Genomic DNA, 26,602 nt, shown 5'->3' on the forward strand with positions numbered 1-26,602 from the left:
AATTTACTCAAACAATTCACTATTGCTTCGCCCTCATTTAGATTAATATTTTCTTATGTATGACAGATATTAAATTATTCTCTTTCATTTTCATTTCATATTCAACAGAGCAGTGCTGTGCCAAATGTTGTTTTCCCAAAGGAAATCAAAAGAACAAATAGTATATTACAATTTGAGCACAGTAAGGTGACCCAGCCAGTAAATAACGAACTTGAAGAAGATGGGTACGATTTAGAAGAGTTAGAACTTGAATTAGAAGGGAGAAGACAACGAGTGTGGCAAGTGTGTGTGGCTCGTAGCCTCCACACACAGGGCGAGCCGAATGCATGGGAATTTTTTATAGATTCTACTCATGGCCTAGTTTGGTGTAACATATTCAAAGCTGCAAGTTCCACGTGGTTATACAATTTCAATATATTGGGTAAGTATATAAGTACTTTAAGTGAATGCATCATTAGCCGTTATACATACACGAGAAATATTGAATGAAAAAAAAAAAAGTTTGTCTGTTTTGTTAGAAGCAACAACAGTACAGTAAAACCCAGTTATACCAGTGTACTGGTAATGTACGATCAAATTTATGTTATATTATTGGCTAAGACCACACTGTATACGAGCCTGACTCTTACGGTAGTGGCTAGAAACATTTTTGTTTTATAATTTTAATTTGTACTCACTTTGCCTACTAGCTAGCTAGCTAAATAAATTAAAATATCCTAAGTGAGTACATGCTCATTTCGGGTATCTATTCATATGTATTCAATTCAAATGTAAATTGTAAATAAATTTGAAAAAAAAAAAGTGTTTATTTTTATTTTTACTGTGTACATTTTTTATTGAATTATCGGCTTCTGTTTTTATGTCATTCGTATTTGATTCTAACAACATTAATATGTATTTCACTATGTTTATTTTTATTTTATGAGGTAAATTTTATGTAACTACCTCTTATGATCTCATTATGTACCTAAATTGTATCAGTATGTAATTACTCAATTCCGATCCATTTTTATGTTCAACTGTGTAAGCTAGTTTTAATCCTGGTTGAGTGTAAGAGAAGGCCTTACAGCCTTAACTCTGCCGGGTTAAATAAAGCCATTTTTTTAGTTGGTTATTTAACGACGCTGTATCAACTACTAGGTTTTTTAGCGTCGATGAGATTGGTGATAGCGAGATGATATTTGGCGAGATTCGCCCTAGATTACCTTGCATTCACATTACGGTTGGGGAAAACCTCGGAAAAAACCCAATTAGGTAATCAGCCCAAGTGGGGATCAAACCCGCGCCCGAATGTAACTTCAGACCGGCAGGCAAGTGCCTTAACTGACTGAGCCACGCCGGTGGCTAAGCCATTATTATTATTATTATTATTACATCTGCTAGACTTGGATGGTCTCTCAGTGGATAATATACAATAATGCTTCTTTCACTGTCGCATCTGTGTGGCAGACCCATATATCAGTAAGCAAGTATGTAACACACCATGATGTGAGACCCAGTAAAGAAGGTTAAGAACAGACCAAGTAAAAAATAACTGCATTTGCATTTCATTTATCACGTGTAAAATGCAAAGTATAATAGAGGTTTGAAAACAAAAGTGGGCTACGTGAACTCAGGAAAATATAGGTACTGTGTATATCACAACATGCATAAATTCCTTAAATACTGGGAAACATGATTGCACACGCTATATATCAGATTCCGTGATATACTGAGGCGCAGTATAACAGGGTTTCACTGTACCTACCCCAAAATTTCGGTTAATCCGAATGGGAGAGAAAAAAACCTGAAAGAAATTTTAACCAATCTAGCCAAATTGCGATCATTTTCTTTTGAAGTTAAGGAAAAATTTCCCATAAGGTTTGTACAACAACCTGTATAATATAAATAGTTTATTTTACAATAAAAAATAAATAATGCGTCGTATGTTGAGGGAATATACGAGTAAAGTTATACAGAGGAAAACAGAATGTCGGATAATCCTAAAATTTACGTTCCAATGCAACCAGGTTCAGGTCTACACAATTTCATAGCATTTTCTAAGCTTATTTGTAAGGCATGCATGAATGCATGCGTAGTAAATGTTGTATTGTAACATGTACATATCATAAGACAGCTTCTTACTTCTTGTACATAAACATTTATGTAGTAAAGGTGTAACACCAAGAATGCTCTGAGACAACAAGTTATGTTCATTTTATGTTCCATGAAAGAAATATGGATTTATATAAACTGATTTATTAAATACGTGATTGCATTGCCATTTGGTGCTTATTTCATATGTTCTTATTTCCTCAAAGTAAGTTGTCATTACGGTAATTATTTCTTAGCCTGATTTTAAGAAATGTTTGGTAAAAATTCAATCTTGAATGGTGGCTGCACATAGAACACCATTGATTTCGTAAACATAGTTATCAATAAATCACTGTTAAATTGTCTCAGTGTCAAAAGTGCAGAAGAATCTCTGTGCATATGCAAAGACAATCAGACTGTTGAACATTTGATTTTTCACTGTCCAGTATTCGAAAGAAAAAGACACTTTTTAAGATATCATATCTCGGACTGCAATTTAAATTACTGCACACCCCTTTACCATTTACTTAGGAAAAAATGTTGTTATAAACAATTCACAGAGTTTATACACCACATCCACGCAAGACTATAGCTATTAAGTGTATGTAAATTAATGATGATATAAAATCCTAATGCACTATCTAAAACAAGTTGTCTCTCCTTGGGACATAATAATAGTAATAACAAAAATAACTATGTTTGTATTATAGATTTTACTATTTGTATTTGATGACAGGTATATAGTTTTTAACCGTAAGTAATTTTGTTTTTATTTCTTTACTAATCGCAAACCACCTATATATTATAGGTGTTTAATTTGTAACTAAGTCAATTTTGTGCATTATCTCTTTACTATTGCTTAAAATTATGTATAAAATCGCAAATTTATGTCATATTCTTGCAATCTCTCTACACCTTCGATTATAATTTCTAATTTTATTTTATTTTGTTTTAACTGAATGTAATTATTGCATAACGTATTTAGTATTGTTTACTGTCTATTAATTAGTGTATTTATATTGTAAATGTGACTCATGCCTACTACTACTTCTTTAAAATTGTGTATTATCTCTACATAATGTATTTCACATGTAACAAACTAAAACCCTAATATACCAAAGGGTAAAATAGGGTTTCAATATTTGGATAATAATAATAATAATAATAATAATAATAATAATAATAATAATAATAATAATAATAATAATTATTCTTCTTAATTAATCCATGGCGCTACAGCCCGTGAAGGGCATAGACCGACCAGCTGGCTGCTGGCCTCACGCCCACATGTCGAAGCAGAGATGGACGATCATCCAACCAGAATGGAGGTATCGTGTGGTTAGCACGATGATCCCCCCAGCCGTTATAGCTGGTATTCGCAACCGGATTTCGCTACCTATCGTAGCTCCCCAAGTGCATCACGATGCTGGGTGGGCACCGGCCCCATACACTGGCCGAAATTTCATGAACAAATTTCTTCCCCCATGAGGAATCGAACCAGCATGCATTCCGTAATGCGAGTCCTAGGCGGGATGCCTTAGACCGCGACGCCACGGAATAATAATAATAATAATAATAATAATAATAATAATAATAATAAACTGTCTCAGACTCAGCTCTAAAAAATGTCAATAAGTATGGAATATTATGTGATTACTTGGCATGTGCATGTGCTTTATAGATTAAAGAGTCAAAGCTTCAAATCTGCCTTTGGACACCCTGCTTTTAATTTTACAGTGAATATGCATTAAAAACTCAGGTTCTCCCCATCCTTGAAATTCATTCTACACCACTGATTTATAAATTAATAATGTTTGTGTGTTTAAATATATGTTATTGTTTTCTTTTCTCTAGGAGGCTACAAAGAGCAATATCTACGCCGTTCAAAGAAGCCCCCTCTCGTTTTGGCCAGATCCCACTTTCCCAGGCCTTCTATAAAGCAGCTTCAAGAAGCCCTCCCTGAGTCACTATCTTTTCTAATTGTACGTGAACCATTTGAGCGCCTACTGTCAGCATACAGAAATAAAATTGAAGGCCTGCCACACCGCTTCTACCGTAAGATGGGTAGGGAAATAGTTACGAAATATAGAAAAAAGAATTCAAACACTAGCGTAAATCCCACATCGACAGGGCCTACATTCTCTGAATTTGTGAACTACATTACAGACACAGCCCATTCTTCAAAAGCACCAAAATACGACGAGCACTGGGCACCGTATCACTCTTTCTGCACTCCATGTCATATTAACTTCACAGTCATTGCAAAACTTGAGACTTTAACGCGCGATCAAGAATATATCATCCGACGGGCAGGACTTGAAAATCTACTAATGTTGTCGAGACATAAAGACAGGCCTAAAATGATCCTAAATAAAGCAAGGGACGGTAAAAATACAAATGATCTAATTAAAAAGTACTATGGTCAACTATCAGAAGAGCAACTAAGAAAGTTGTATGACATCTATGGAGTTGACTTCGAAATGTTTGGTTACAACTTCACAAAATATTACACAATAGTCCAGAAAAGCACACAGCATCCACAGTTAATGTAAACTAAAGAATGTACTTCTGCTGAATAACTTATGGTACCTGAATTCAGCACATTTCATATTTTTCTATCTTGCATTATATTATAAAATTCAACTGATAGAACAAACCATTCCCCTTAACAATACACACGCACTAGTAACTTAGGTTCTGGCAACAACAGATCTAATTCAGAGATGATGCTAATTAAAAATAATATGAAATCTATCCTTGCTATAGAAAATTTATTACAGAGAAGAAAGATTGTGCATATTCTATTTATGTACCCTTAAGTTTTACCATAACACCCTAAATTACATAATAAGAGCTCAAATTCTGGGAACAAGAACTTTTCAAAATATGCTCACAGTGTATGAAAACATGAAATATATCTACAATTTAGTTAGAATTATTCATAAAAATGAACACTCCATTAGTGTGTTCCAAATATATAAAATTGATGCAAAGCATAAGAAAATTAGAAACTATCTAAAATATTTTATATAATCTACTTTGAATATTTTTGAGAAGTATAACAAAAATCGAATTATATACTTGTAGTATACTCTTGCCTAATAGTACTCAATACGTTAGATTATCTGCAACAAATCCCATGTTCACACTTTCATACAATAACCGTGTCTGTGGTTTTTTCAAATGTCTGAAGTGAATACTCAATTTTCACGATAAAATTAACAAAAAGTAATATGCCTGTTCTAATATCCTGAAAACTCAGATTTGAAACTTAAATAACACTCGAATTAATTTTGATTCCTGATGTTAATATGAGGAACGCAACTTCGAAATATCCTGTCAAATATACTCTACATTACCAGAATACGTAATTATTTTATTATCAATATTCTATCACTTCAAAAGGTGACAGAGTTTGAGATATGAAATTTATAAAAACAATGAGTACCGGTAATTGCTATTTAGTCTAAAATACATTATGTGTGTTATGTAATACAAGACTTTATAAAAGCTGCAGTATAAGAAAATATTTTTTATACCAGGTATCGAGTAAGTACCTCATTTTCTAATATTTTTGGAACAAATATATAACGATTAATAAACCCATGACGAGTAGAACTACATTCTTAATTAAGAAATACAGATGCAACAGTAATGGGGCACGGAGGGAAATCTGTAACCCAAACAAGAATTAGTGAAGTAAAGTTTTTGAAAAATTGTATCTTAGAGATCTGAAATATAAAAATAAGAAAAGAACAAGAGATGGCTGTGTGTAATTAAATTTATATAACCAAGTTGTTCGAGTTTAGAAAAATAAGACAACGTTTGGAATTAAATCACGCAGGAAAAATACAGTACATAGAAACTCATATGCTGATAAACAGACTGTGGAAATAGATGTAGATTCATTTTCCGGGCTGAGAGGCCGTGGTCTATTAGTTGGTTTTATACCAGACGTTTCGTCTGCAACTGCGGCAGACATCTTCAGTGGAGTGGTATCCGAGGTCGCAAGACTCTTCTCGGCGTACCTGAGGCAACTGATCCTGTGTCTGGTTGTGCGGGCGTATTTATAGTGCGGCTTGCGGGCCGAGGCCTGTTGTCGCTGCGGTCTGCGCCGCTTTGTTCGCTGCTCCCGTTCTGGCTTCCGTCCTTTTGTTGTAGTGGCTTCTTATCTGTTCTGTTTAGGACCGGGTACCAACACTTGTTTAGCTTTACGCCTTCTTCCTTGCGATTAAAGTTGTTGGTATGTTTATGTATTTCGATCGCTTCTCTATGTAGACGGGGGAAGAAGTGCGTCGTCGTGCTCAAGATGTCCGTGTCCTTGAATCTTATGTTGTGATCGCCCTCTTGATAGGCATGTGCTGCCACTGCCGATTTGTCGATCTGTCCTAGGCGGCAATTCCTATTATGTTCTGTCAGTCTCGTCCTGACGCTCCGCTGTGTAGTACATAAACATACCAACAACTTTAATCGCAAGGAAGAAGGCGTAAAGCTAAACAAGTGTTGGTACCCGGTCCTAAACAGAACAGATAAGAAGCCACTACAACAAAAGGACGGAAGCCAGAACGGGAGCAGCGAACAAAGCGGCGCGGACCGCAGCGACAACAGGCCTCGGCCCGCGAGCCGCACTATAAATACGCCCGCACAACCAGACACAGGATCAGTTGCCTCAGGTACGCCGAGAAGAGTCTTGCGACCTCGGATACCACTCCACTGAAGATGTCTGCCGCAGTTGCAGACGAAACGTCTGGTATAAAACCAACTAATAGACCACGGCCTCTCAGCCCGGAAAATGAATCTACATCTATAGACTCCGGCCGTGAAAGCCTACACTGCAAGATTAGACTGTGGAAATTTATAGAAATGCATATTTTTTGTTGAATATGCACATACAAAAACTTTGAATATCCCTGTTGATAATCTGTTGTAGGTTCAAATAAAGTCATGTTTATTTTGTATATTTTTAGATTTTTTTTTTTTGCCATAAATGCATATTTGTTGGTTTATCAATTTTTACTTCCTGCAAATCCATGTAGGGAACAGTTACTTCATTATTGTTAGCACATTTAATAATAGAGTATTATGTGGAAGCTTTCTGTTTTTTAAACTCAAACCAATTATCTGATTGTTTGTTAGTTTCCTGTCAACAACAATGTAATTTGACTCAATGAACTCTCCGATAGTTTCCAAGTAACACATGCAAAAGTGGCGTTAAATAAAAGAACTTCATTATCGCTTCAACAGTCCTTTATTCATTTTACTCTAACTGCTGGGTTAACAGCAGTGTAGTGGCAGGATTACTATGCTTTGAAGAACGTGTGATTTGTATTTTACTTTGTGTTAAAGTGAGGTATTAAGAAATCTTCGGTGAAGAAAGCTTTAAAACGCCAGAAGAAAAATCTAACAGAAAGAATTTACATCGAAATGAAAAACTGAAGGGGGAGAGGAATGATTTACTAGTTTTGATGAAGTGGTATACAATATTATTAAGTGTGTAAAAAACAAGCAACTTTTTTTAACTAAAACAACACAGTTCCTTATTTTTCTTTTATTAGCTTATAATTTAATTTTTGCTGTCAAAGAGATTATGTTCTATTTACTGATTCGGTCTTTTTGAAGTGTTTTTAGTGATTTATTGTATTTGTTGTCATATTTTCACGTGTCTTACATACAAATCATAATTATCATTAATATTATTGTATTTCATATTATTATTATTATTATTATTATTATTATTTACATTACAAAAACATTTTGTATTTGGTCAGAATAAAGCAACATATCAAGAAATATCTTGGATAAACAGTAATTTTCACTGCACGATTTATTTAGTACGGTACATAAATTTCCGCAGTCTACTGACAATCCAAGCATGCCTTCCAGTAGAACAGGAATTACAATATGTTAACACATATAAATATTACAATTAAAAAACTAGATGTAATTACCTTCCCAAAGGGGGGGGGGGCACAAGTGAAAATTATTCAGTAATAAATTTTTTTTTCACTGTATTATGATAAAATGATGACAAAATTACTATTGTACAAGTTTCACAATTCAGATACAGTAGAACTTGCTTATAGCGACCTCGTTTTGTACGACACCTCGCCTATAACGTCAAATATTCTGTGGTCCCAACTAATTCCCCATAAGACATATGCTTTTCTACCTTGCTTAATATGACAAACATATATGCGTCTACCTCGCATATAACGTCATTTTCAACCTCAGTTTGGAATAAGAGTGTCTAAGAACCAAAGTATTTTAAGAAATATTTTGTTGAAATCTGGTGAATTATTTATTGTCCCCTTCTGTCATAGACTTCTGGAATGGAGGCAGATTTCCTTTAACCCGCCCGAATTCATGCCATATTAACGGCACTTGCATACGATCAGTTTCGGCCAGATAGTTTTCACTAAGTGCACGCATTTTAGCGCAGTATGGCCACTAAAAGAAAAGTTTTAACATTGGAAGAAAAAGTTAGTGATTCATCAAGTTGAGAATGGAATTAAAAAAAGCTGACGTGTGTCGTGAGTTTGGCCTAGATAATTGCACAGTCCAAACGATTTGGAAGAGCAAGGATAAAATTGTTGCTGCATTTGAACAGAATAGATCGAAGCTAGGGGAAGGAGCAGTGAAATTGTAACTGAAATAATGAATATAGAACTTAATTTATAAAATGTGTATTGGGAAAATAGGAGACAATAGAGTAAAATGACTGATTACTTGACTCCTAAGTAAAGAAGTTTGGTGAGTATTGAACAAACTGTTTTAATACAGAATATTGCATTTATAGGCTAATTGTATGTGTATTTTATTACGTTCATGGTAGGCTTAAAAGTGAATACCATACATAAATCTAAAATAAGCCTAATTAAGTTTGTTATTTTTCATTTTCCACCTCACTAGACTGATAATATGAAACTCGGTTACTACGACACTCGTTTATAACAACATAATTTTTAAGGTCCCTTGGATGTCGTTATAACAGAGTTCTACTGTACGTATATAGGAAAATTTTTTTTCCAATGCCACCAGGTTGTCATTTGACATTTCTGGTCTCTCCTGACTGTTATCCACTTCTAAGATTGAGGCACCTGGAAGATGGAGTTACACTGCCCTGATGATATTATGATAGATAATTATGAAGTGCCAGGAGAGGTCTTAAATCTAAGCCTAACCTAATTTCCAGACCGTGGACAAAAGAAAAATTCCCTGTTCTAACTGGGACCTCATGAACTGTAGTCAGAAGCTATTGTTTCTGCAATTAACAAGTATGTGGAATATAAGACACAGAATGAAGGATATAAAAAGAAATACTGTGTAACACAAATACCATTTATGCCTATGCTTTCCGGACCCTGGTGATAAATAATACAAAAATAATGTATGAAACAAATCAGTCAGAAGAATGACAAAACAAACACATTACAAGAATTTATTTAAAAAATATATTATCGAAATTAGTACTGGATTACAAACTTGTGAGGAAAAGACATAATGATTATGCTAGTAAATAACGGAAGCAATTCATGGTACTGCTTTCATGAATGGTATGTCTAGAAACAAAGATAAATAAAATACTTTTGATATATAAATATTGCCGTTCATGATTTTCGCATTTGCAACAAAATAATCATGAGTATACTGTACTTAAAAGTATTGAGTACTTTTAGATAACATGAGATACTTATGTAGATATAACCATTAGGGATGTACAAACAATTCTATAATATATTAAGGCGAATGGGGAGCACAACTAGAAATCATAGATGACAAACAAAGGTTTCATCAAAAAATCAATTTGAAATATTATGCTATAAATAAACAAGAACATGTTACACCAAAAAGTATTGAAACTATTTATATAATGATTTTAGTTAAACATTTAATTATGCAACTTTTGAACGTGACGTATTTTTGTTTATTCTAGGAATTTACGCAGAGAAAAAATATATTTTGCTAATTAAAACTCTAAGTTACTACTCAACACAAAGTTATGTTGAACCAAGTACTAAGTTTCTAACGTGCTTTTGTTGTTATTCCATTTCAATTCTCTTAAACAAGATAAATATGAACACTATTTAAAATTAAGGATGAAATAACAGAATCTTCCACTTATTAAAAAAAACACATCTGGTGTCGACGGAAGTTATATTAAATTATGCAAAACACCAAGATTGTCCATAACAATTTTATACCGTAACAAATATAATTAATCTACTAAGATTTATACTTGGACAGCTCTCTGTCCTTATGTTTTGTGAAAATAATAATAATATGTAAAAAATGACGAGTACTTGAGACCATTGGTGAAGATAATCTTATTTAAAATGGTTCATGAAATTTTTACTCCATAACTTACAAGAAAGAAATTCATGATCCTATAATATGAAAGCGAACCAAGTGTGTTACTATTTTACGTGTACTGTTGAATAAAATGTTGTCCAACATAATCTTGAAAATTAAGAAATCATTAGCTAACAGAAACATTAACAATCACTGCTTTCATCATTAAAAACAAAATACAAACGATGCTGTATAATCGTGAACCAATTTCTTCTAGCAGTGTGTGTGTGTGTATGTGTCTATCCGTCCATGAACGGATTCTGTCAAATCCCTGCACAAATATTCCAGGACCAACGCGAAGTGAACAGTCTATTTAAATAACATGCATTCACATAACCTATAATAAATCACAAGCGTAGCCTTCCTTAACTGCCTTTGTAAAGATGAAGTATTGTGTAATATGTAAAATCCAAATCGGTCTTTGTTATTCCCATTTTCGTATTAAAATTTTGACATTCTCGTACTTTAGAGTTTACATGATATTATGTAATTAAGAATGTAAAAATTTTAGTAATCCTTATATACTGAATTCACGAACTTTATGATGTTTCACACATTTTCCAGTAACAGAAATATTTAAACAGTTTCCAGGACTCTCTTGTCATGAGACATGACACAGACTCAGTAAGAATTTCACTTCAATTTCCCGTGTATCTATTATTGCACATTTGCAGTGTTTTGTATATACACGCTTTAGTATAAAGTTTTTATACATTTCTCAATGTTATATTTTGATGGATCATTCACAAATTTTTGACAATCACTGCACTGCTTGTGTTAACGTATTCATATTTATGGTAACTCAGTGGCCAATTTGTATCTTGAAACTGTGTTCTTTTATGTAGGAAAAAGAAAGGGGAGGAAGTTGAAGGAAATAAGAGAAATAATTTAAGATATTTCACGAATAGATGCAATTATATACTTAGTCTAAAAGAATTTATGTCGGACTTGAAAGGTAATATAACAACATTTGTAAAAAGTTGCAATGTTGATGAGTGATGACAATGCTCAATGTAGAATAATGGAATATGAAATAGATTGAATTAAAGACGAAGCTATTAAACCACAATTAAGGGCTGTCCATATTATATAGTCATAGTATGAAATATTGTTTTAGTAGTAAATTAGAATAATTACATCGTAAAGTGGGCGACACTTTTTTACTGAAACGGTTCACCATCATTACACTCTGCTCAGTCTATTTTTTTTTTTTTTAAGAGAAGAATATTGAATTTAACATTGTATTTAATGCATTATCTAAATTTATTATTACCTGGTATGCGTTTTCTACGGACAATCTCGAAATTTAAGGAAGTAATAAAATAAATATCTAAATTCTCTTCGCGTTTTATATTATATTTAAAGCAAGTTCTGATACAAATCGTGAGAAAAAGTTTGAAGTGTTGATGGATCCATTATAAATAGTGCTCCTTAATCTAGACTTAAAATAAAATTATTATTATTACGGACTTAATTAATTAATTTATTTTATTGGGTTTTTTACGAAGCTGTATCAACATCTAGGTTATTTAGCATCTGAATGATATGAATATGATAATGCCGGTGAAATGAATCCGGGGTCCATCACCGAAAGTTACCCAGCATTTGCTCATATTGGGTTGAGGGAAGACCCCGGAAAAAACCTCAACTTGCCCCGACCGGGATTCGAACCCGGGCCACCTGGTTTCGCGGCCAGACACGCTGACCATTACTCCACAGGTGTGGACTACGGACTTAAATTCAAGATGAATGAGGACATTTAATTTGTGTTTATACTAAAAAAAAATATTGTATCTATTTGCATTCTTTATGCAATACATTTATTTCACCAAGATGTTAACAAATCTTTTACACCTGAATGAAATTAGATATGGACAGCCCTGGCATTCACTAAGAGAAATAATACAGTTTTTTTTTATTTAAGGGGAGTTGTTTATGTTATTGTGATACAAAAGAAATCGATATTGAACGTAAACATCAATTCAGTATTGCAATTGCAACTCTCCTTATCCAAAAAGTATATATATATTTCTTTATCAAATTGCAACCTGCAGAATGGGAACTGTGATATAAAGATAACCAAATTATTTTATGAATGCCAATGTTGTTAACAGCAATCAAAGAATCACAAACCTATAAATATCTGTCTATGTGTCAGATGCTCCCTTAGTTACTTTGGTATTAGTAAGAGCAGATAATTAGCTCTAACACAGAATGTACTGGTAATTATTTTCGGTACAATTTTGCATAACCTGTTACCTTTGGGAAATTTGAAGATTCTATAATGAAACAACTCCTACGAGAAAGTTTGTAGTATTTGTAATACAATAAGATATTATTTCTTACAAGAATAACACAGCTTGAAAGTAGAGATGGGTCAATTCCATGGTTTCTCGATACCCAGTATGACTTTAAAAATGAGTGTACGATTTCCTCCATCTTTTTCGATTACCTAAGTTATTCAGAGTAATGAAAACACTTCAACAATAGCAATAAAATTGTAATTGTTGCGGTGCACGGCCATCTGCACTTAACGCTTAAATAAATTATTTTTCTGGGGAATACCAGACCTTGGCAATTTAGTTAGACATTTGGAGTTGCTGGAATCATTCTGGGAGACATTGGCAATATTAAACCTTTCATAATATGTCTAATTTCGTAAGAATTCCCCTTAAGCACTGTTACTGAGGGATTTCCCAACTCTACCACTGAGGATATTGGAATTTTCATTTACCAGGGTTGAAAAGAGTTGTAAAACATTTTTGAATGGTGGAAAAGACAACACATTTCTCTAAAATGCGGAACAGAGATGGATATATCACATTATTCCATAAAATTTGATGTAGTGGAAGTCTAATCCATCGCTGAAATGAGAACAAAGAAAGCAAGAAAGAAACCCTCCAAAAACTAAAAAATATCGAAAAAATATACAGTCCTTTTCCCAAAAGTATCAACTATTCTCGAAGATTATCGAGAAATCAAGGGTACTGAGCACCCAACTCTACTTAAAGCATTTTAACAATCTCTACTAGAACCTGATTTTCCAGTAAATGATCTGAAGATAAATTATATTTCCCCTCTTCCCCTCCTTAAAAGATGATGAAATGTTCTACTGTAGGAAAATTATATTCACTTTATTTCAAAAGCTAACACTACACATGTACTGTAGAAATGGTATTTCATAATTACCAAGCTTTGTTTAAAAATATCAGATTTACGTCAGCAAATAGTCCATACTTTTCTTATTTTGTTAAGGAATACAGGACACTGCAACTATCTTCTGGCAGTTTTATTTCAAAGTTAAGATCCTCATTTTGTTTGACACAAGTTAAGCAGATGCTAATTTTTAAATTTGAATTTCGAATGAATTTATGCTACAATATAATGTAGATAATTTGAATTGTACAGTTTGTATGTAAAGTTCTACTGATTTAAATCTTGTACTGCATTTGAAATGCTCTTATCCATTAAGCGAAGTGTCTAATAACATTCTATAAGCCTACACTTTTTACATGTATGGCATAAGAGAAACGAGATAAATTACTATTATAGCTGATATTTACAAATACTTGGCAAATATAGATCTGAATGATAACAGTGTAAAAAAGATCAACGAAGAGATTTTTGCTTTTGAAAACTATATTAACAATTTCCTGCCTCGATTAATTTCCGATGTCACAGTTCTATGTACGTGCAGCAACAGTCCAAAATCCTAGAAATTTGTTGGTTATGCTACCACTATCGCAATAAATATATTGAGTGTAAAAACAAATTAATTTTGCAATGAAATTTTTAAAATAGCAATCTACGAAAAGAGCTAATTCTCTGTGCATTAGAGAAAAACTGTCAATATATTTAAAAGTGTTTAATGTGCCATTTTATAACATCTATATTCTGCTGAAATGTATTTAAATGCACTCATATTTTATATGTATATACTGTACTATATCTCTATATCTATGTTATGTGCTTTATTAAAAGAATGCAATAAATAAAATCAGATTGAAATTTTGAAATACAGCATCTTATTTATGTAATCATTTCAGTGGGAACAGAATCCTTAACAGTCGTTGACAATGAAGTCAATTAAGGATTGATCATTCAGTCACACTGTTGGCTAAAGGTGACAAAATGCAGAAATGAATAACATTAATAATAAATAGCAATTCATAGTGTACGAGGTACGGCTATTCAATAATAGGACTGCATGCTCTCTACTGAGTGGAAAGTGAATTATAGATAACTGATCTTGAAGATTCTCAAACTGATCAAGGCTGAACTCATCTATCTGCATCAATTGGTTTGCTTTTGAGCATTGCTTGGGATGTGACTATGTTGTGTTATTCTCCCACATCTGTGACTAAGATACAAATCTATGAGTGAATCAATTCGAAATTTGTGAAATTGAACAGAACTGCGATAGAATGTTCTCAACTGCTGAATCAAATGCTGAAGGAGGTATATGGTGATGATATGTCACGCACGTGAGTTTCTGAATGACAGAAATGCTTCATGGAAGGTCAGGAGGAAGGGGAAGACTATGAACGTCCAGCATGCCCTTTGACAACAAAATTTGAAGAAAACATTGAGAATATCAGTGAAATTGTTAGGAAAATCGACAGTATACGATTGAAATGATTTCTGAGGTGGTTAATATAGACAAAAAAAAATGGCTAGATAAATTTTGCATGACTGAACATAAAGGTGATGTGTGCAAAAAGGCCCCGATAAACCTCATTGAGGAACAAAAAGACAATCAGAAAAACATCTGTCTAACACACAAGAAAAAGATATGTGGAAAAAGGCCCTGATAAATCTCATTGAGGAACAAAAAGACAATCAGAAAAACATCTAACACACACAAAAAAGATATGTGGAAAAAGGCCCTGATAAATCTCACTGAGGAACAAAAAGACAATCAGAAAAACATCTGTCTAACACACATTAAAAAGATATGTGGAAAAAGGCCCTGATAAATCTCACTGAGGAACAAAAAGACAATCAGAAAAACATCTAACACACATAAAAAAGATATGTGCAAAAAGGCCCTGATAAACTTCATTGAGGAACAAAAAGACAATCATAAAAAAGATACGTGGAAAAAGGCCCTGATAAATCTCATTGAGGAACAAAAAGACAATCAGAAAAACATCTGTCTAACACACATAAAAAAGATATGTGGAAAAAGGCCCTGAAAAATCTCATTGAGGAACAAAAAGACAATCAGAAAAACATCTAACACACATAAAAAAGATATGTGCAAAAAGGCCCTGATAAACCTCATTGAGGAACAAAAAGACAATCAGAAAAACATCTAACATACAAGAAAAAGATATGTGGAAAAAGGCCCTGATAAATCTCATTGAGGAACAAAAAGACAATCAGAAAAACATCTAACACACATAAAAAAGATATGTGGAAAAAGGCCTGATAAATCTCATTGAGGAACAAAAAGACAATCAGAAAAACATCTAACACACATAAAAAAGATATGTGGAAAAAGGCCCTGACAAACCTCGCTGAGGAACAAAAAGACAACCAGAAAAACATTTTGTCTAACACACATAAAGAAGATATGTGCAAAACGACCCTGATAAACCTCACTGAGGAACAAAAAGACAACCAGAAAAGCATTTGTCTGACACCATTGAACTGAATGTGCTTGAAAATAGCAACACATGTGACGAAACAAGGAGTTTTCAATACAATGTGAAAACGAAGAGACAATTGTTATACTGGAACACACAAAAAAAAAAAAAAAACCGGAAGTGAAGGCAATGATAATCGTTTTCTTCAAGAACATCAGCAATATAACCCTGACTGAATGGGTACCTGAGGGTCAAATGTAAGAGTATTTTATTTGAGATTCCTGACCAAGTTCTGAGAATGGGTGAGGAAGGGAAAAGGTAAGAATTGAGGAAAAAGAAATAATGTATTCTGCAGTAAGACGATGTGCCAGCCACAACACCCTCGCCACGAAACAATTTTTAGGCAATATGTATATTCCTTGTTCGTACACCCTCTGCCTCTGCTTAATGACCAGCTCCCTGCAAATGTACACATTTCCTGTTTCTCAACGTGCAAAAAGCATTGAAAAGAGCTCATTTTTAGTCTGATGATGTAAACCTGTTAAAGGAGATATTAGTTGATGAACTGCAGTATTGTTTTGAACAATGAAGAATATGTTGAAGGGGATACAATTTTATTTGTAAGATTTTGAAAATAAACTCGATTTTTCAGACCACCTGCATCTTGTAGATATTTTGCTTGGTTTTGACTGCACAAATCTTTCCATACTTTCCAGCATTTTCCCTTAATTTGCTTAGTACTTGGCTTGCAATAGCAGTCATTTCAGTTAATTAAAGTAAAATCTAAGTTGGACGCTTATGGTTCCACCAAAAAGTGTCCAACTTACCGAGGTGACTTGGTAAAAAATTCTGAATGTAGTAGTACTCTGTATGTGGCACTGAGAAACAAAACTACAATTAATGTATTTTACTGATTATAAACACTGCAACAGCTGAATACTTATTACTTACTGTATTTCAGTTACTTCAATTAAAAATCTCTAAAGTTTTAGTTAAAACAATAAAATTCTATAACTTACTGTTCAAATTATCATGAGCTGTTTTACGAATTCTTTTTCTAACACTACTGCAATTTTTCTCCCATGTTTCTATAACAACAATAACAATGCTGTTTCTGCTGATATTTAAAACTGGAACAATTACAATTAGAACGTGAAACACATGACAGACAACATTATCAGAACAAATGGATAAATCATCTGCAATGCATGCATAGAAACCTAAAAGCCATGTTTCACTGTTGTCCAAACAGGAAGAGATCACTAGGTCGTCCAATGAAACACCGGGTTGAAAATTCAACTGTGAGATCATAGCAGGCCATAAGGGAAGAAGAAAACTTAAAACTGTGTTCATTTTGAAATTTCGAAATCTTCTGCAACTTTCTTCTTTATTGAGACTATCCAGAACTTCCTTTTCTTCTCCAGTACCAATTTCATCAATTTTCGCTTGCTGACGAATCAAAGCTTTTGGCTTGGAGCACACGCAGTGTAGCATTATTTGACTTAGAAAAACTCGAGTTGCTTAATTATTATGTCCCTTATTTGACAACAAACACTCGAGTTGCTCAACCATTATGACCCTTATTTTACAATAAATATTCGAGTTGCTCAACTGCTCGACTATTATGTCCCTTATTTGACAACAAATACTAGAGTCACTCAACTATTTTGTCCCTTATTTTACAACAAACATTCGAGTTGCGTAACTATTATTCCCTTATTGTACAACAAATATGCTCAACTATTATGTCCCTTATTTTACAACAAATATGCTCAACTATTATTCCCTTATTGTACAACAAATATGCTCAACTATTATGTCCCTTATTGTACAACAAATATGCTCAACTATTATGTCCCTTATTTTACAACAAATACCCGAGTTGCTCAACTATTATGGTCCTTATTTTACAACAAATACCCGAGTTGCTCAACTATTATGGCCCTTATTTTACAACAAATATGCTCAACTATTATGTCCCTTATTTTACAACAAATACCCGAGTTGCTCAACTATTATGGCCCTTATTTTACAACAAATACCCGAGTTGCTCAACTATTATGGCCCTTATTTTACAACAAATATGCTCAACTATTATGTCCCTTATTTTACAACAAATATGCTCAACTATTATGTCCCTTATTTTACAACAAATACCCGAGTTGCTCAACTATTATGGCCCTTATTTTACAACAAATATGCTCAACTATTATGTCCCTTATTTTACAACAAATACCCGAGTTGCTCAACTATTATGGCCCTTATTTTACAACAAATATGCTCAACTATTATGTCCCTTATTTTACAACAAATATGCTCAACTATTATGTCCCTTATTTTACAACAAATACCCGAGTTGCTCAACTATTATGGCCCTTATTTTACAACAAATATGCTCAACTATTATGGCCCTTATTTTACAACAAATACTCGACTTGCTCAACTATTATGTCCGAAATTTTACATTTGTTGTTTTCATCAGTGAAACTTCATAAAGTGTTTCATTTGGTTGAAAGATAACTTTACTGATCGTATGTGTATACTGAAAATGTGTCCCTTTTTTGTCTCCTTACAATCTGTAAGAACTAGTAATGGTAACTTAATTCCATTCTATATAGTATGTTCAAACCAATTTTGAAGACTAACCTTTGAATACGTAATGAAACGAACTATGATTAGTGTAAAAAGTGGACAAAGAAAGCAATATTGGTTTAAACGAAACAAAAAAAAGTATGGACTGGCCATTGCCAATTTTAGAGGAAAATCGAAAATCTATAAAAATTGGATTGAACACCATGTATAACGACCTAAAAGAAATGGGTGTATACAACTTACTTGACAGCACAGTGAGTAGGAAGATGTAATCAGAAAAGGTGATGAGGCCTGCACTTCCGAGCTTGTAGAAGATGCTGTCCTCATCCAGGGCAAGTTCCAGCTTCATATGAACGTTCTGCTTGGGTAAAGAGAAGTATGTTAAAAGTACTGAAGCATACATTTAAATACTTTTTAAGCAAAGTCAAATGAGAACAGAATAAACTTACTAAAACACGTACTACTACTACTGAGTAGGAAAACTAAAGACCGTAATAATTTTAGTAATTTATAATAAACAAAAATAATAATACAATTACACTGACACGTTAAAATATGCATAATATTACAAGTCATTGTAAAATTAAGAATAATCTCAAGTAAATTTACTTCAAAATGAGAAAAAAAAAAAAAGCAAGAGTCCTAAGATTTAAATTAATATAATTTGTAACGACTTCCTATTTAGACAGTGAAACTCTTCACTTGCTTCATATCACAATAGTCAAATTAAGACCACTTATTGTATAACGTTACGCAATTTACTTCAGCAGATAAATCAAAATACAAATACAGTAAAATGCCCTTACAACGAATGCCAGTATAATGAAATATTCAATATTACGAAATTATTTTTTTCATATGTTAAAATATTTCAATTTAACGAATGTCACTTTTACAAAAAAATCATCATAACTAAAGAAAATTTCGGTCCCTTGCTGAAAAAAAACTATCTTTTTAACAAAAAATATTTTAAATATAAGGTACAATTTGTTAGAAGAAAGAATATATTTTATATTATTATAATATTGCAACTGCAAGGTGGCCATATGGACATTAAATATCTAGCTAATGTAGTATATCTACTATGATGCGGATATATCTGAATTGTGTGTTAGTTTTTTCATGCAGTTGTTCCCTTTACCTCCCCATTTAATTTCTTTCTACCAATCACAGCTCACTAATCTCGCAACATGGCGCCTCCAAACACAAGTAACTAATCTCACAACATGGCTTCCCAAACAACCTCTTGTCTTACAATGTGCTTCATAAAACTTGAATTTTTTGCCTATGCCTTTTCTTTTAATTTTTTATTTTTAAATGGAATGCAAGTTTAAGTTTTCATTTATTTATTTTTTTATATTTTCCAGAGACGTGCAAATATGCATAATTTATGGGGTAAGTAGAGGTAAATCAACAAGCATGCTTTTCCCTTTAGAAAAATAAAGTATTTCGATATAATGAAATATCACTCTAAAAAAGTAATTTCAGCAGTCCCTAGAATTTCGTTACATTGGCATTTTACTGTATTATAAACATCTCTAGGTAAAAAGAAAAAAAAATTAAGTAAAAGGATTTGTTAAAAAATATTGAAAAACAAAATTTAAATGTATAAAGCTCATATTTCTGACATTTTCTTTTATCACTTTGTATCAAATTAAAAGTGAAATTATTTTACTTTTTACTATTTTAAACCATGAAAAACAAAATACAAAATTGCAAATAATGACGCAAATCTTTTAAGATAATCTACACCATATCTAATTAATTTCCAGTCTTAATCTGGATACTGTGTTTGATAACTACGCACACAAATCACCTACATTTGCTACAAAAACACAATCAGAGCGATTTTTTATACAAGAATTAACTACAAAAAATTTTTCACTCTTGTAAGCTACTAATGAATTGCATAATTCATTAAAACTACAGATCCAATGCAACAAAATCAAATATTTAGTGGTCTCAACAACTTTTCGGTTACATAATAAAACATACTACACATACTTCTATAACAACTAAATGTAATCGCGAAGAAGTTGCTGTCTTTTAAAAGAGAAGCATTATTACAATTTTATTAATACATACATATTCTAAGCATTATATTGTTATTTATCTAACGTATTCACAAGCGCATGGACTACACATCCCATATAGTGTGTGTATTAGGTAAGTACGGTACTGCAACAGTAATGAAACAGTGAATGCAACATAAAATTTGAGAATATTATCCAATGTAATTGCAGTGTGTGAAAGGAATGTTCAGTTAATTTACCAATGTTATAAAGAACTGTACATATTCCCTATTCTGTTTTGATATAACATTTTTGTATGTTTTTAAGCAGAATCTGCTTCACACGTAAAACTGGTCTCTCGAAAAATAGGAGACATGTACTGATTAAATGCCTCAAAATTGCAAGAAAGATATTAAAAGTTAAGAAACTTGGAATCCTTTTACAAGTGAGATTAAAAGCCTAACTGAAGTAATTGAATAACCGACATCAGAATTTCTCAATTCAGGTAACAAAGCTGAAATGAAATATTTTGCATAAGCAATCACAGAATGATATGATTATACAATGTTTACTCTCCTTCAGTTACTTTTTTCATGCTCCCTTCTCCTCAAATGTATCTGTACTTCTTTTAGTTTTCCATTAATTTAGATGTTTGTTTATTTACTAAATTATACATTATATTTATATGGAAAATAAAGCAATGAAATATTTATTATTTTTTCGACATTCATAACACAACGTCATCTCGCCAAACAATTGTATAACTCTTGATTTGTTCCACATTTTAAAGTTTCAATGCCAATGTAAGATCTCTGGAATAAAACAAATGAAATGAAAAAAAAAAATGAAATAAAAGATATGCTGCTACAATGTACCACTGTAAATAAAATTTAATCACAAAAATTAAGATTGGAGATATGTTGATAAAGCACCAAACACAAGGTGCAGTTTTGATTATGCATCCTTTCTCAGTATGTCCTTCACTTTTCCCTAAATCCTTCTAGCTCTTATCACATCTGCACTATCTCTACCACCTTTTCGCACTCAATACTAAGATTTCACCTATGATTTTTCTTTGATTTGACTTCACTTGTTTTGATACTCACCATCAATATTCAGATATAAAATTACTATGCCAGTCTAAGATTATGGGCCTCGAAGGTTTCCAATGGTTGTATTTATTCAAAATAACTACTGATCATAAGGAATGAACAATGGAATGTTCAGACACCCATCTTATTCAAAACTTAGGACACTTGGTCACGAGGAAACTTTTTTTAAAAATAAGATTATCTTTCTAGAAACATGAATAAATCAAGAGGCACAGATGTGTGAGCAGAAACTACGGCACCACCAAACATATGATTTTGATTTTGTAATCTTCAGCAATTATAGCTTACTTGGAGGTCTGAATCACAATAAAACCCTAGCTATTTGTTAGGATAACCAAATGAGTGTGGCATTAATTTCCTGCATTATTTATTTTTCTGAAGATTGCAAATTATTTTTAATATGAAAGCCATCACTAACCACAGTCTAAAGATTTCTCTTTTGAAAATTCTGTGTGAGAAAGAAAAACAATTAAATCTGAAGTTAGTTAGAGAAATAAAAATTACTTACACTATATTTTATTCTACATATTAGATTGATGTTTTAGAATTTTTTCTTCTATTATAAAATTTTGGACACGACGCATTTGAGAACTAAATTATGTAGATAACTGAACCTAGTTATAATCATTCTATGAAATATACAACATTTAATAATGCTATCGGTAATTAATATATATATTTAATATTACATCACCACAAAAATGGCAATTCTATAATGTCATATCTTTATTGTCTATACACTAAATTCATTCGAAGTGAAACAATATCGTCAGTGGCAAAATGTGACAGTGTGCTATGAAATTTAAGCATAAAATATAATTACAACATGCACTATAAAATAATGTGTATTGGTGTACTGCCCACGACAGAGAAGTTTGTTGACTGTTGGGATGCAGAATAAAAGCATATGTAGTCTAAATTATCATCAAGAATGAAGTGAATCCTCTATATTTATGACAATGCATAAGCTAGTTAACTTCCACTACTGGTGCACTGGTTTGCAAGAAAATATAAGCAATTGGATCTGATTGCATGGGAAAATATATATACATAACAGACTAAATAATTTTTAAGTCCCAAGTCATATGCATGGACAAATAAATATTGAACACATTAATATTACATTAAAATTTACATCTTCAAAAGAATAATTTTGTACTATTATTAAAGATAATTTTATGCAAAGGAAGTGACACAGCACCTACAGTATGAATTTTAAGCTGCTTCTACACTCAAATTTTTCTGCTAATTTAAAACTTTACAAGAAAGCTTATCAAATATTGTCAAAAATTTATTAATACTGAAACATATTTGTCAAAAACTCTTTTGTACTGTTAAGGTTTGAAAAGATTTTGAAACATGCGCTTCAAATTCACTGTGACCTCTGTAGGCCTACCTGCCAAATATTACAATATAAATATGTTGTTGTTTTCTAATGCCAGGCGTTTGACAATAAAGTCATTTGACCTCTTGCACTCCAATATTTTTTAAAGATATTATCATGACTAGCCACTGAAGCACAGATTTTGAGGTGTTCCGAATCCATTTCTTGGTTTAAGTTGCACAATGGGCAGTTAGGGGACTGATATATTCCAATTCTATGCAGGTGTCTGGCCAAACAATCATGGCCTGTTACCAATCTAAATGCAGCTACAGACGATTTTCGTGGTAAATCGGGAATTAACTGTGGATTTTGATGCAGAGAGTTCAATTTTTTCCCTTGGGATTGAGTTATCAAATTTTGTTTGTTGAAGTCTTAAGTATGTAGATTTAATAAATCTCTTCACAGAGCAATACGTAGATTTAGTAACAGGTCTGTAAGTAGCAGTGCTGCCCTTCTTTGCTAAAGCATCCTCATTCTCGTTTCCCAGGATTCCACAATGGGATGGTATCCATTGGAATACAATTCTTAATATAAATATGTAAATCCTTCGGTACTGTACAGTACCCTAAAATAAATATTTACGACTGAATATTGTTTTAAAACAAAATATTTACGATTATTTTTCTTGTGTACTGACAACGCCATGAATGCTTGTAATTCTATCGGCTAATAAAGATCTAATCTAACCTAAAAAAATTAGTAATTGCCTGCATTATTGGCTGCGTTCGGCCGGGACAGCGCTGAGGTAGCGCTGAAATAGCGACAGCATTGAACGCCTTGCTGGCCGACAGCGCTGAAATAGCGGGCGCCATTTTTCGTAGCAAAATTTTTTTCGCTGCAAGCCTGCTGCTAGCCAGCGAAAGTGGAGGGGGTAAGCAACAACCAATGGTATCATATATTCCGGAGTAGACGGAACAATAGCAGTGTGTTTCTTTGTAAACACAGCGGACATTTTGCAATGGTCGTTCAGGAACTCCAGCTGCTGTAACTCAGCAAAAAGAATAGCTGAATTAGCGCTGTCCTGGCTGAACGCAGCCAATGATTAGAAACTTCTTAATTAAAAAAATGTACCGGTATGTATTGGCACTCAACTCGAGATATCTACCTTGCAATTTCCTCATACGCATTACTTTTCTCCATTTTATTGTGGTAGTCCACAGAATCCACGGTGTACAGATATACTTACTTACTTACTTACTAGCTTTTAAGGAACCCGCCTCACATAAGCCCGCCATTGGTCCCTATCCTGAGCAACATTAATCCAGTCTCTACCATCATATCCCACCTCCCTCAAATCCATTTTAATATTATCTTCCCACCTACGTCTCGGCCTCCCCAAAGGTCTTTTGCCCTCCGGCCTCCCAACTAACACTCTATATGCATTTCTGGATTCGCCCATACGTGCTACATGTCCTGCCCATCTCAAACGTCTGGATTTTATGTTCCTAATTATGTCAGGTGAAGAATACAATGCGTGCAGCTCTGCGTTGTGTAACTTTCTCCATTCTCCTGTAACTTCATCCCTCTTACTCCCAAATATTTTCCTAAGAACCTTATTCTCAAACACCCTTAATCTCTGTTCCTCTCTCAAAGTGAGAATCCAAGTTTCACAACCATACAGAACAACCGGTAATATAACTGCTTTATAAATTCTAACTTTCAGATTTTTTGACAGAAGACTAGATGACAAAAGCTTCTCAACCGAATAATAACACGCATTTCCCATATTTATTCTGCATTTAATTTCCTTCCGAGTGTCATTTATATTTGTTACTGTTGCTCCAAGATATTTGAATTTTTCCACCTCTTCGAAAGATAAATCTCCAATTTTTATAGTTCCATTTCGTACAATATTCTGGTCACGAGACATAATCATATACTTAGTCTTTTCGGGATTTACTTCCAACCCTATCGCTTTACTTGCTTCAAGTAGAATTTCCGCGTTTTCCCTAATCGTTTGTGGATTTTCCCCTAGGATATTCACGTCATCCGCATAGACAAGAAGCTGATGTAACCCATTCAACTCCAAACCCTGTCTATTATCCTGAACTTTCCTAATGGCATATTCTAGAGCGAAGTTAAAAAGTAAAGGTGATAGTGCATCTCCCTGCTTTAGCCCGCAGTGAATTGGAAAAGCATCAGATAGAAACTAGTAGGTTTAATTCAGTAATTAAATTTACTCGCATACAACTTTAGTCTGCCAGAACATCATGTTTATTGTGGTTCTTGGTGCCATAATATTTTTGAATCCCATTCGTCAGTTTCTTCAAAGAATTTTCAAGTCTTTGATTAATTAGAACATGCTCTTATTGATCTTCAAGACAATCAAATACTTTTAAAGTATTGTAAGTGATCTGACGTCCTGCACCGTGGCATCGTGGTCTAAGGCATCCTGCCTAGGACTCGTGTTACGAATGTGCGCTGGTTCGAATCCTCACGGGGGAAGAAATTTTCTCATGAAATTTCGGCCAGTGTATGGGACCGGTGCCCACCCAGCATTGTGATGCACTTGGGAAGCTACGATAGGTAGCGAAATCCAGTTACGCAAACCAGCTATAATGGCTGGGAGGCTCATCGTGCTAACCACACGACACTTTCATTCTGGTTGGATGATCGTCCACCTCTGCTTCAGCATGTGGCCGTGAGGCCAGCAGCCGGCTGGTCGGTCTTGGCCCTTCGTGGGCTGTAGCGCCACGGATTATTATTTTATTATTAAATGATTTGACAATAATACTTGTAAGTATTGACAAGTCTTGTGAAGCATTGAATTTGATGAAAATCTGATCATGTACAAGCAGCTTTAAGGTACATATAAGTCTGCACATAGGCTACTATAATAGATTGTTACTCTATCCGCGAAAAATTCTGCATACATTTTTGTAACAAAATGTATCTGTATTAGATTTCTATAGAAAATCTGCAGATTAAGTCACAAATTATATTAAAAATTCAGATCAACTGTATTTTGTGTCACTATGGCATAAAAAGCACGTTGGACATTTGCTAACAAATAAGAAGAAAACTTTCGGGTATTTCTACTCCAATGTGTACTGGGGCTTAACAAATCCAATGTTTCGGAATGAAATACAAATTCCACCATCTTCAGACTAATAAAGCAAGATCTGATGAATTTACTGCTATTTTGGACCTCTTATGTCTGATTATTCCAATCAACTGGGCCGGACACAACAGGTTCAAAAGAATAGGAGATCCTTTTAGTTTTGCTGTATTACCTTAAGATAGAACGAACCTGTATGTAATTGAAGATTTTAAGTTCGAGCACACATTGGGTTACCCAAAAATATACTTCTGGACATAATTAGTGTGAAAGCTTAAAATCTCGTAAGCTGTTGAGTGTAATACATATTAGAACAATGATTATTTAAGTACAATACACATTAGAAAACACTGGTGACATCAAGAAGAATACTTCACAGAAAGTTGTTTCGTATCACTATTTACAATTAGTTCATTATACAGAGTGGGCAGAAA

The 26,602-nt window shown here is 33.3% G+C and overlaps 2 protein-coding genes across 11 annotated transcripts in view; one reads left to right on the plus strand and one right to left on the minus strand.

Annotated features, from left to right (window-relative positions):
- LOC138716261 (carbohydrate sulfotransferase 11-like) overlaps positions 1-14,438 on the plus strand; it is a 43,818-nt gene extending 29,380 nt beyond the window's left edge. For all 3 annotated transcript variants that reach the window (XM_069849154.1, XM_069849151.1, XM_069849153.1), the window contains exons 3-4: positions 109-421; positions 3,928-14,438. In XM_069849154.1, coding sequence (XP_069705255.1) covers positions 109-421; positions 3,928-4,625 — 1,011 coding nt within the window. In that variant the 3' untranslated portion in view covers positions 4,626-14,438. The remainder of the gene's footprint in view (positions 1-108; positions 422-3,927) is intronic.
- The window catches only part of MICU1 (Mitochondrial calcium uptake 1), a 343,655-nt gene that overhangs the window by 118,308 nt on the left and 198,745 nt on the right, over positions 1-26,602 (minus strand). For all 8 annotated transcript variants that reach the window (XM_069849135.1, XM_069849136.1, XM_069849138.1 and 5 more), the window contains one exon: positions 18,846-18,960. In XM_069849135.1, the coding sequence (XP_069705236.1) occupies positions 18,846-18,960 (115 nt within the window). The remainder of the gene's footprint in view (positions 1-18,845; positions 18,961-26,602) is intronic.

This window comes from Periplaneta americana, chromosome 16 (assembly GCF_040183065.1).
Source record: "Periplaneta americana isolate PAMFEO1 chromosome 16, P.americana_PAMFEO1_priV1, whole genome shotgun sequence".
Taxonomy (NCBI): domain Eukaryota; kingdom Metazoa; phylum Arthropoda; class Insecta; order Blattodea; family Blattidae; genus Periplaneta; species Periplaneta americana.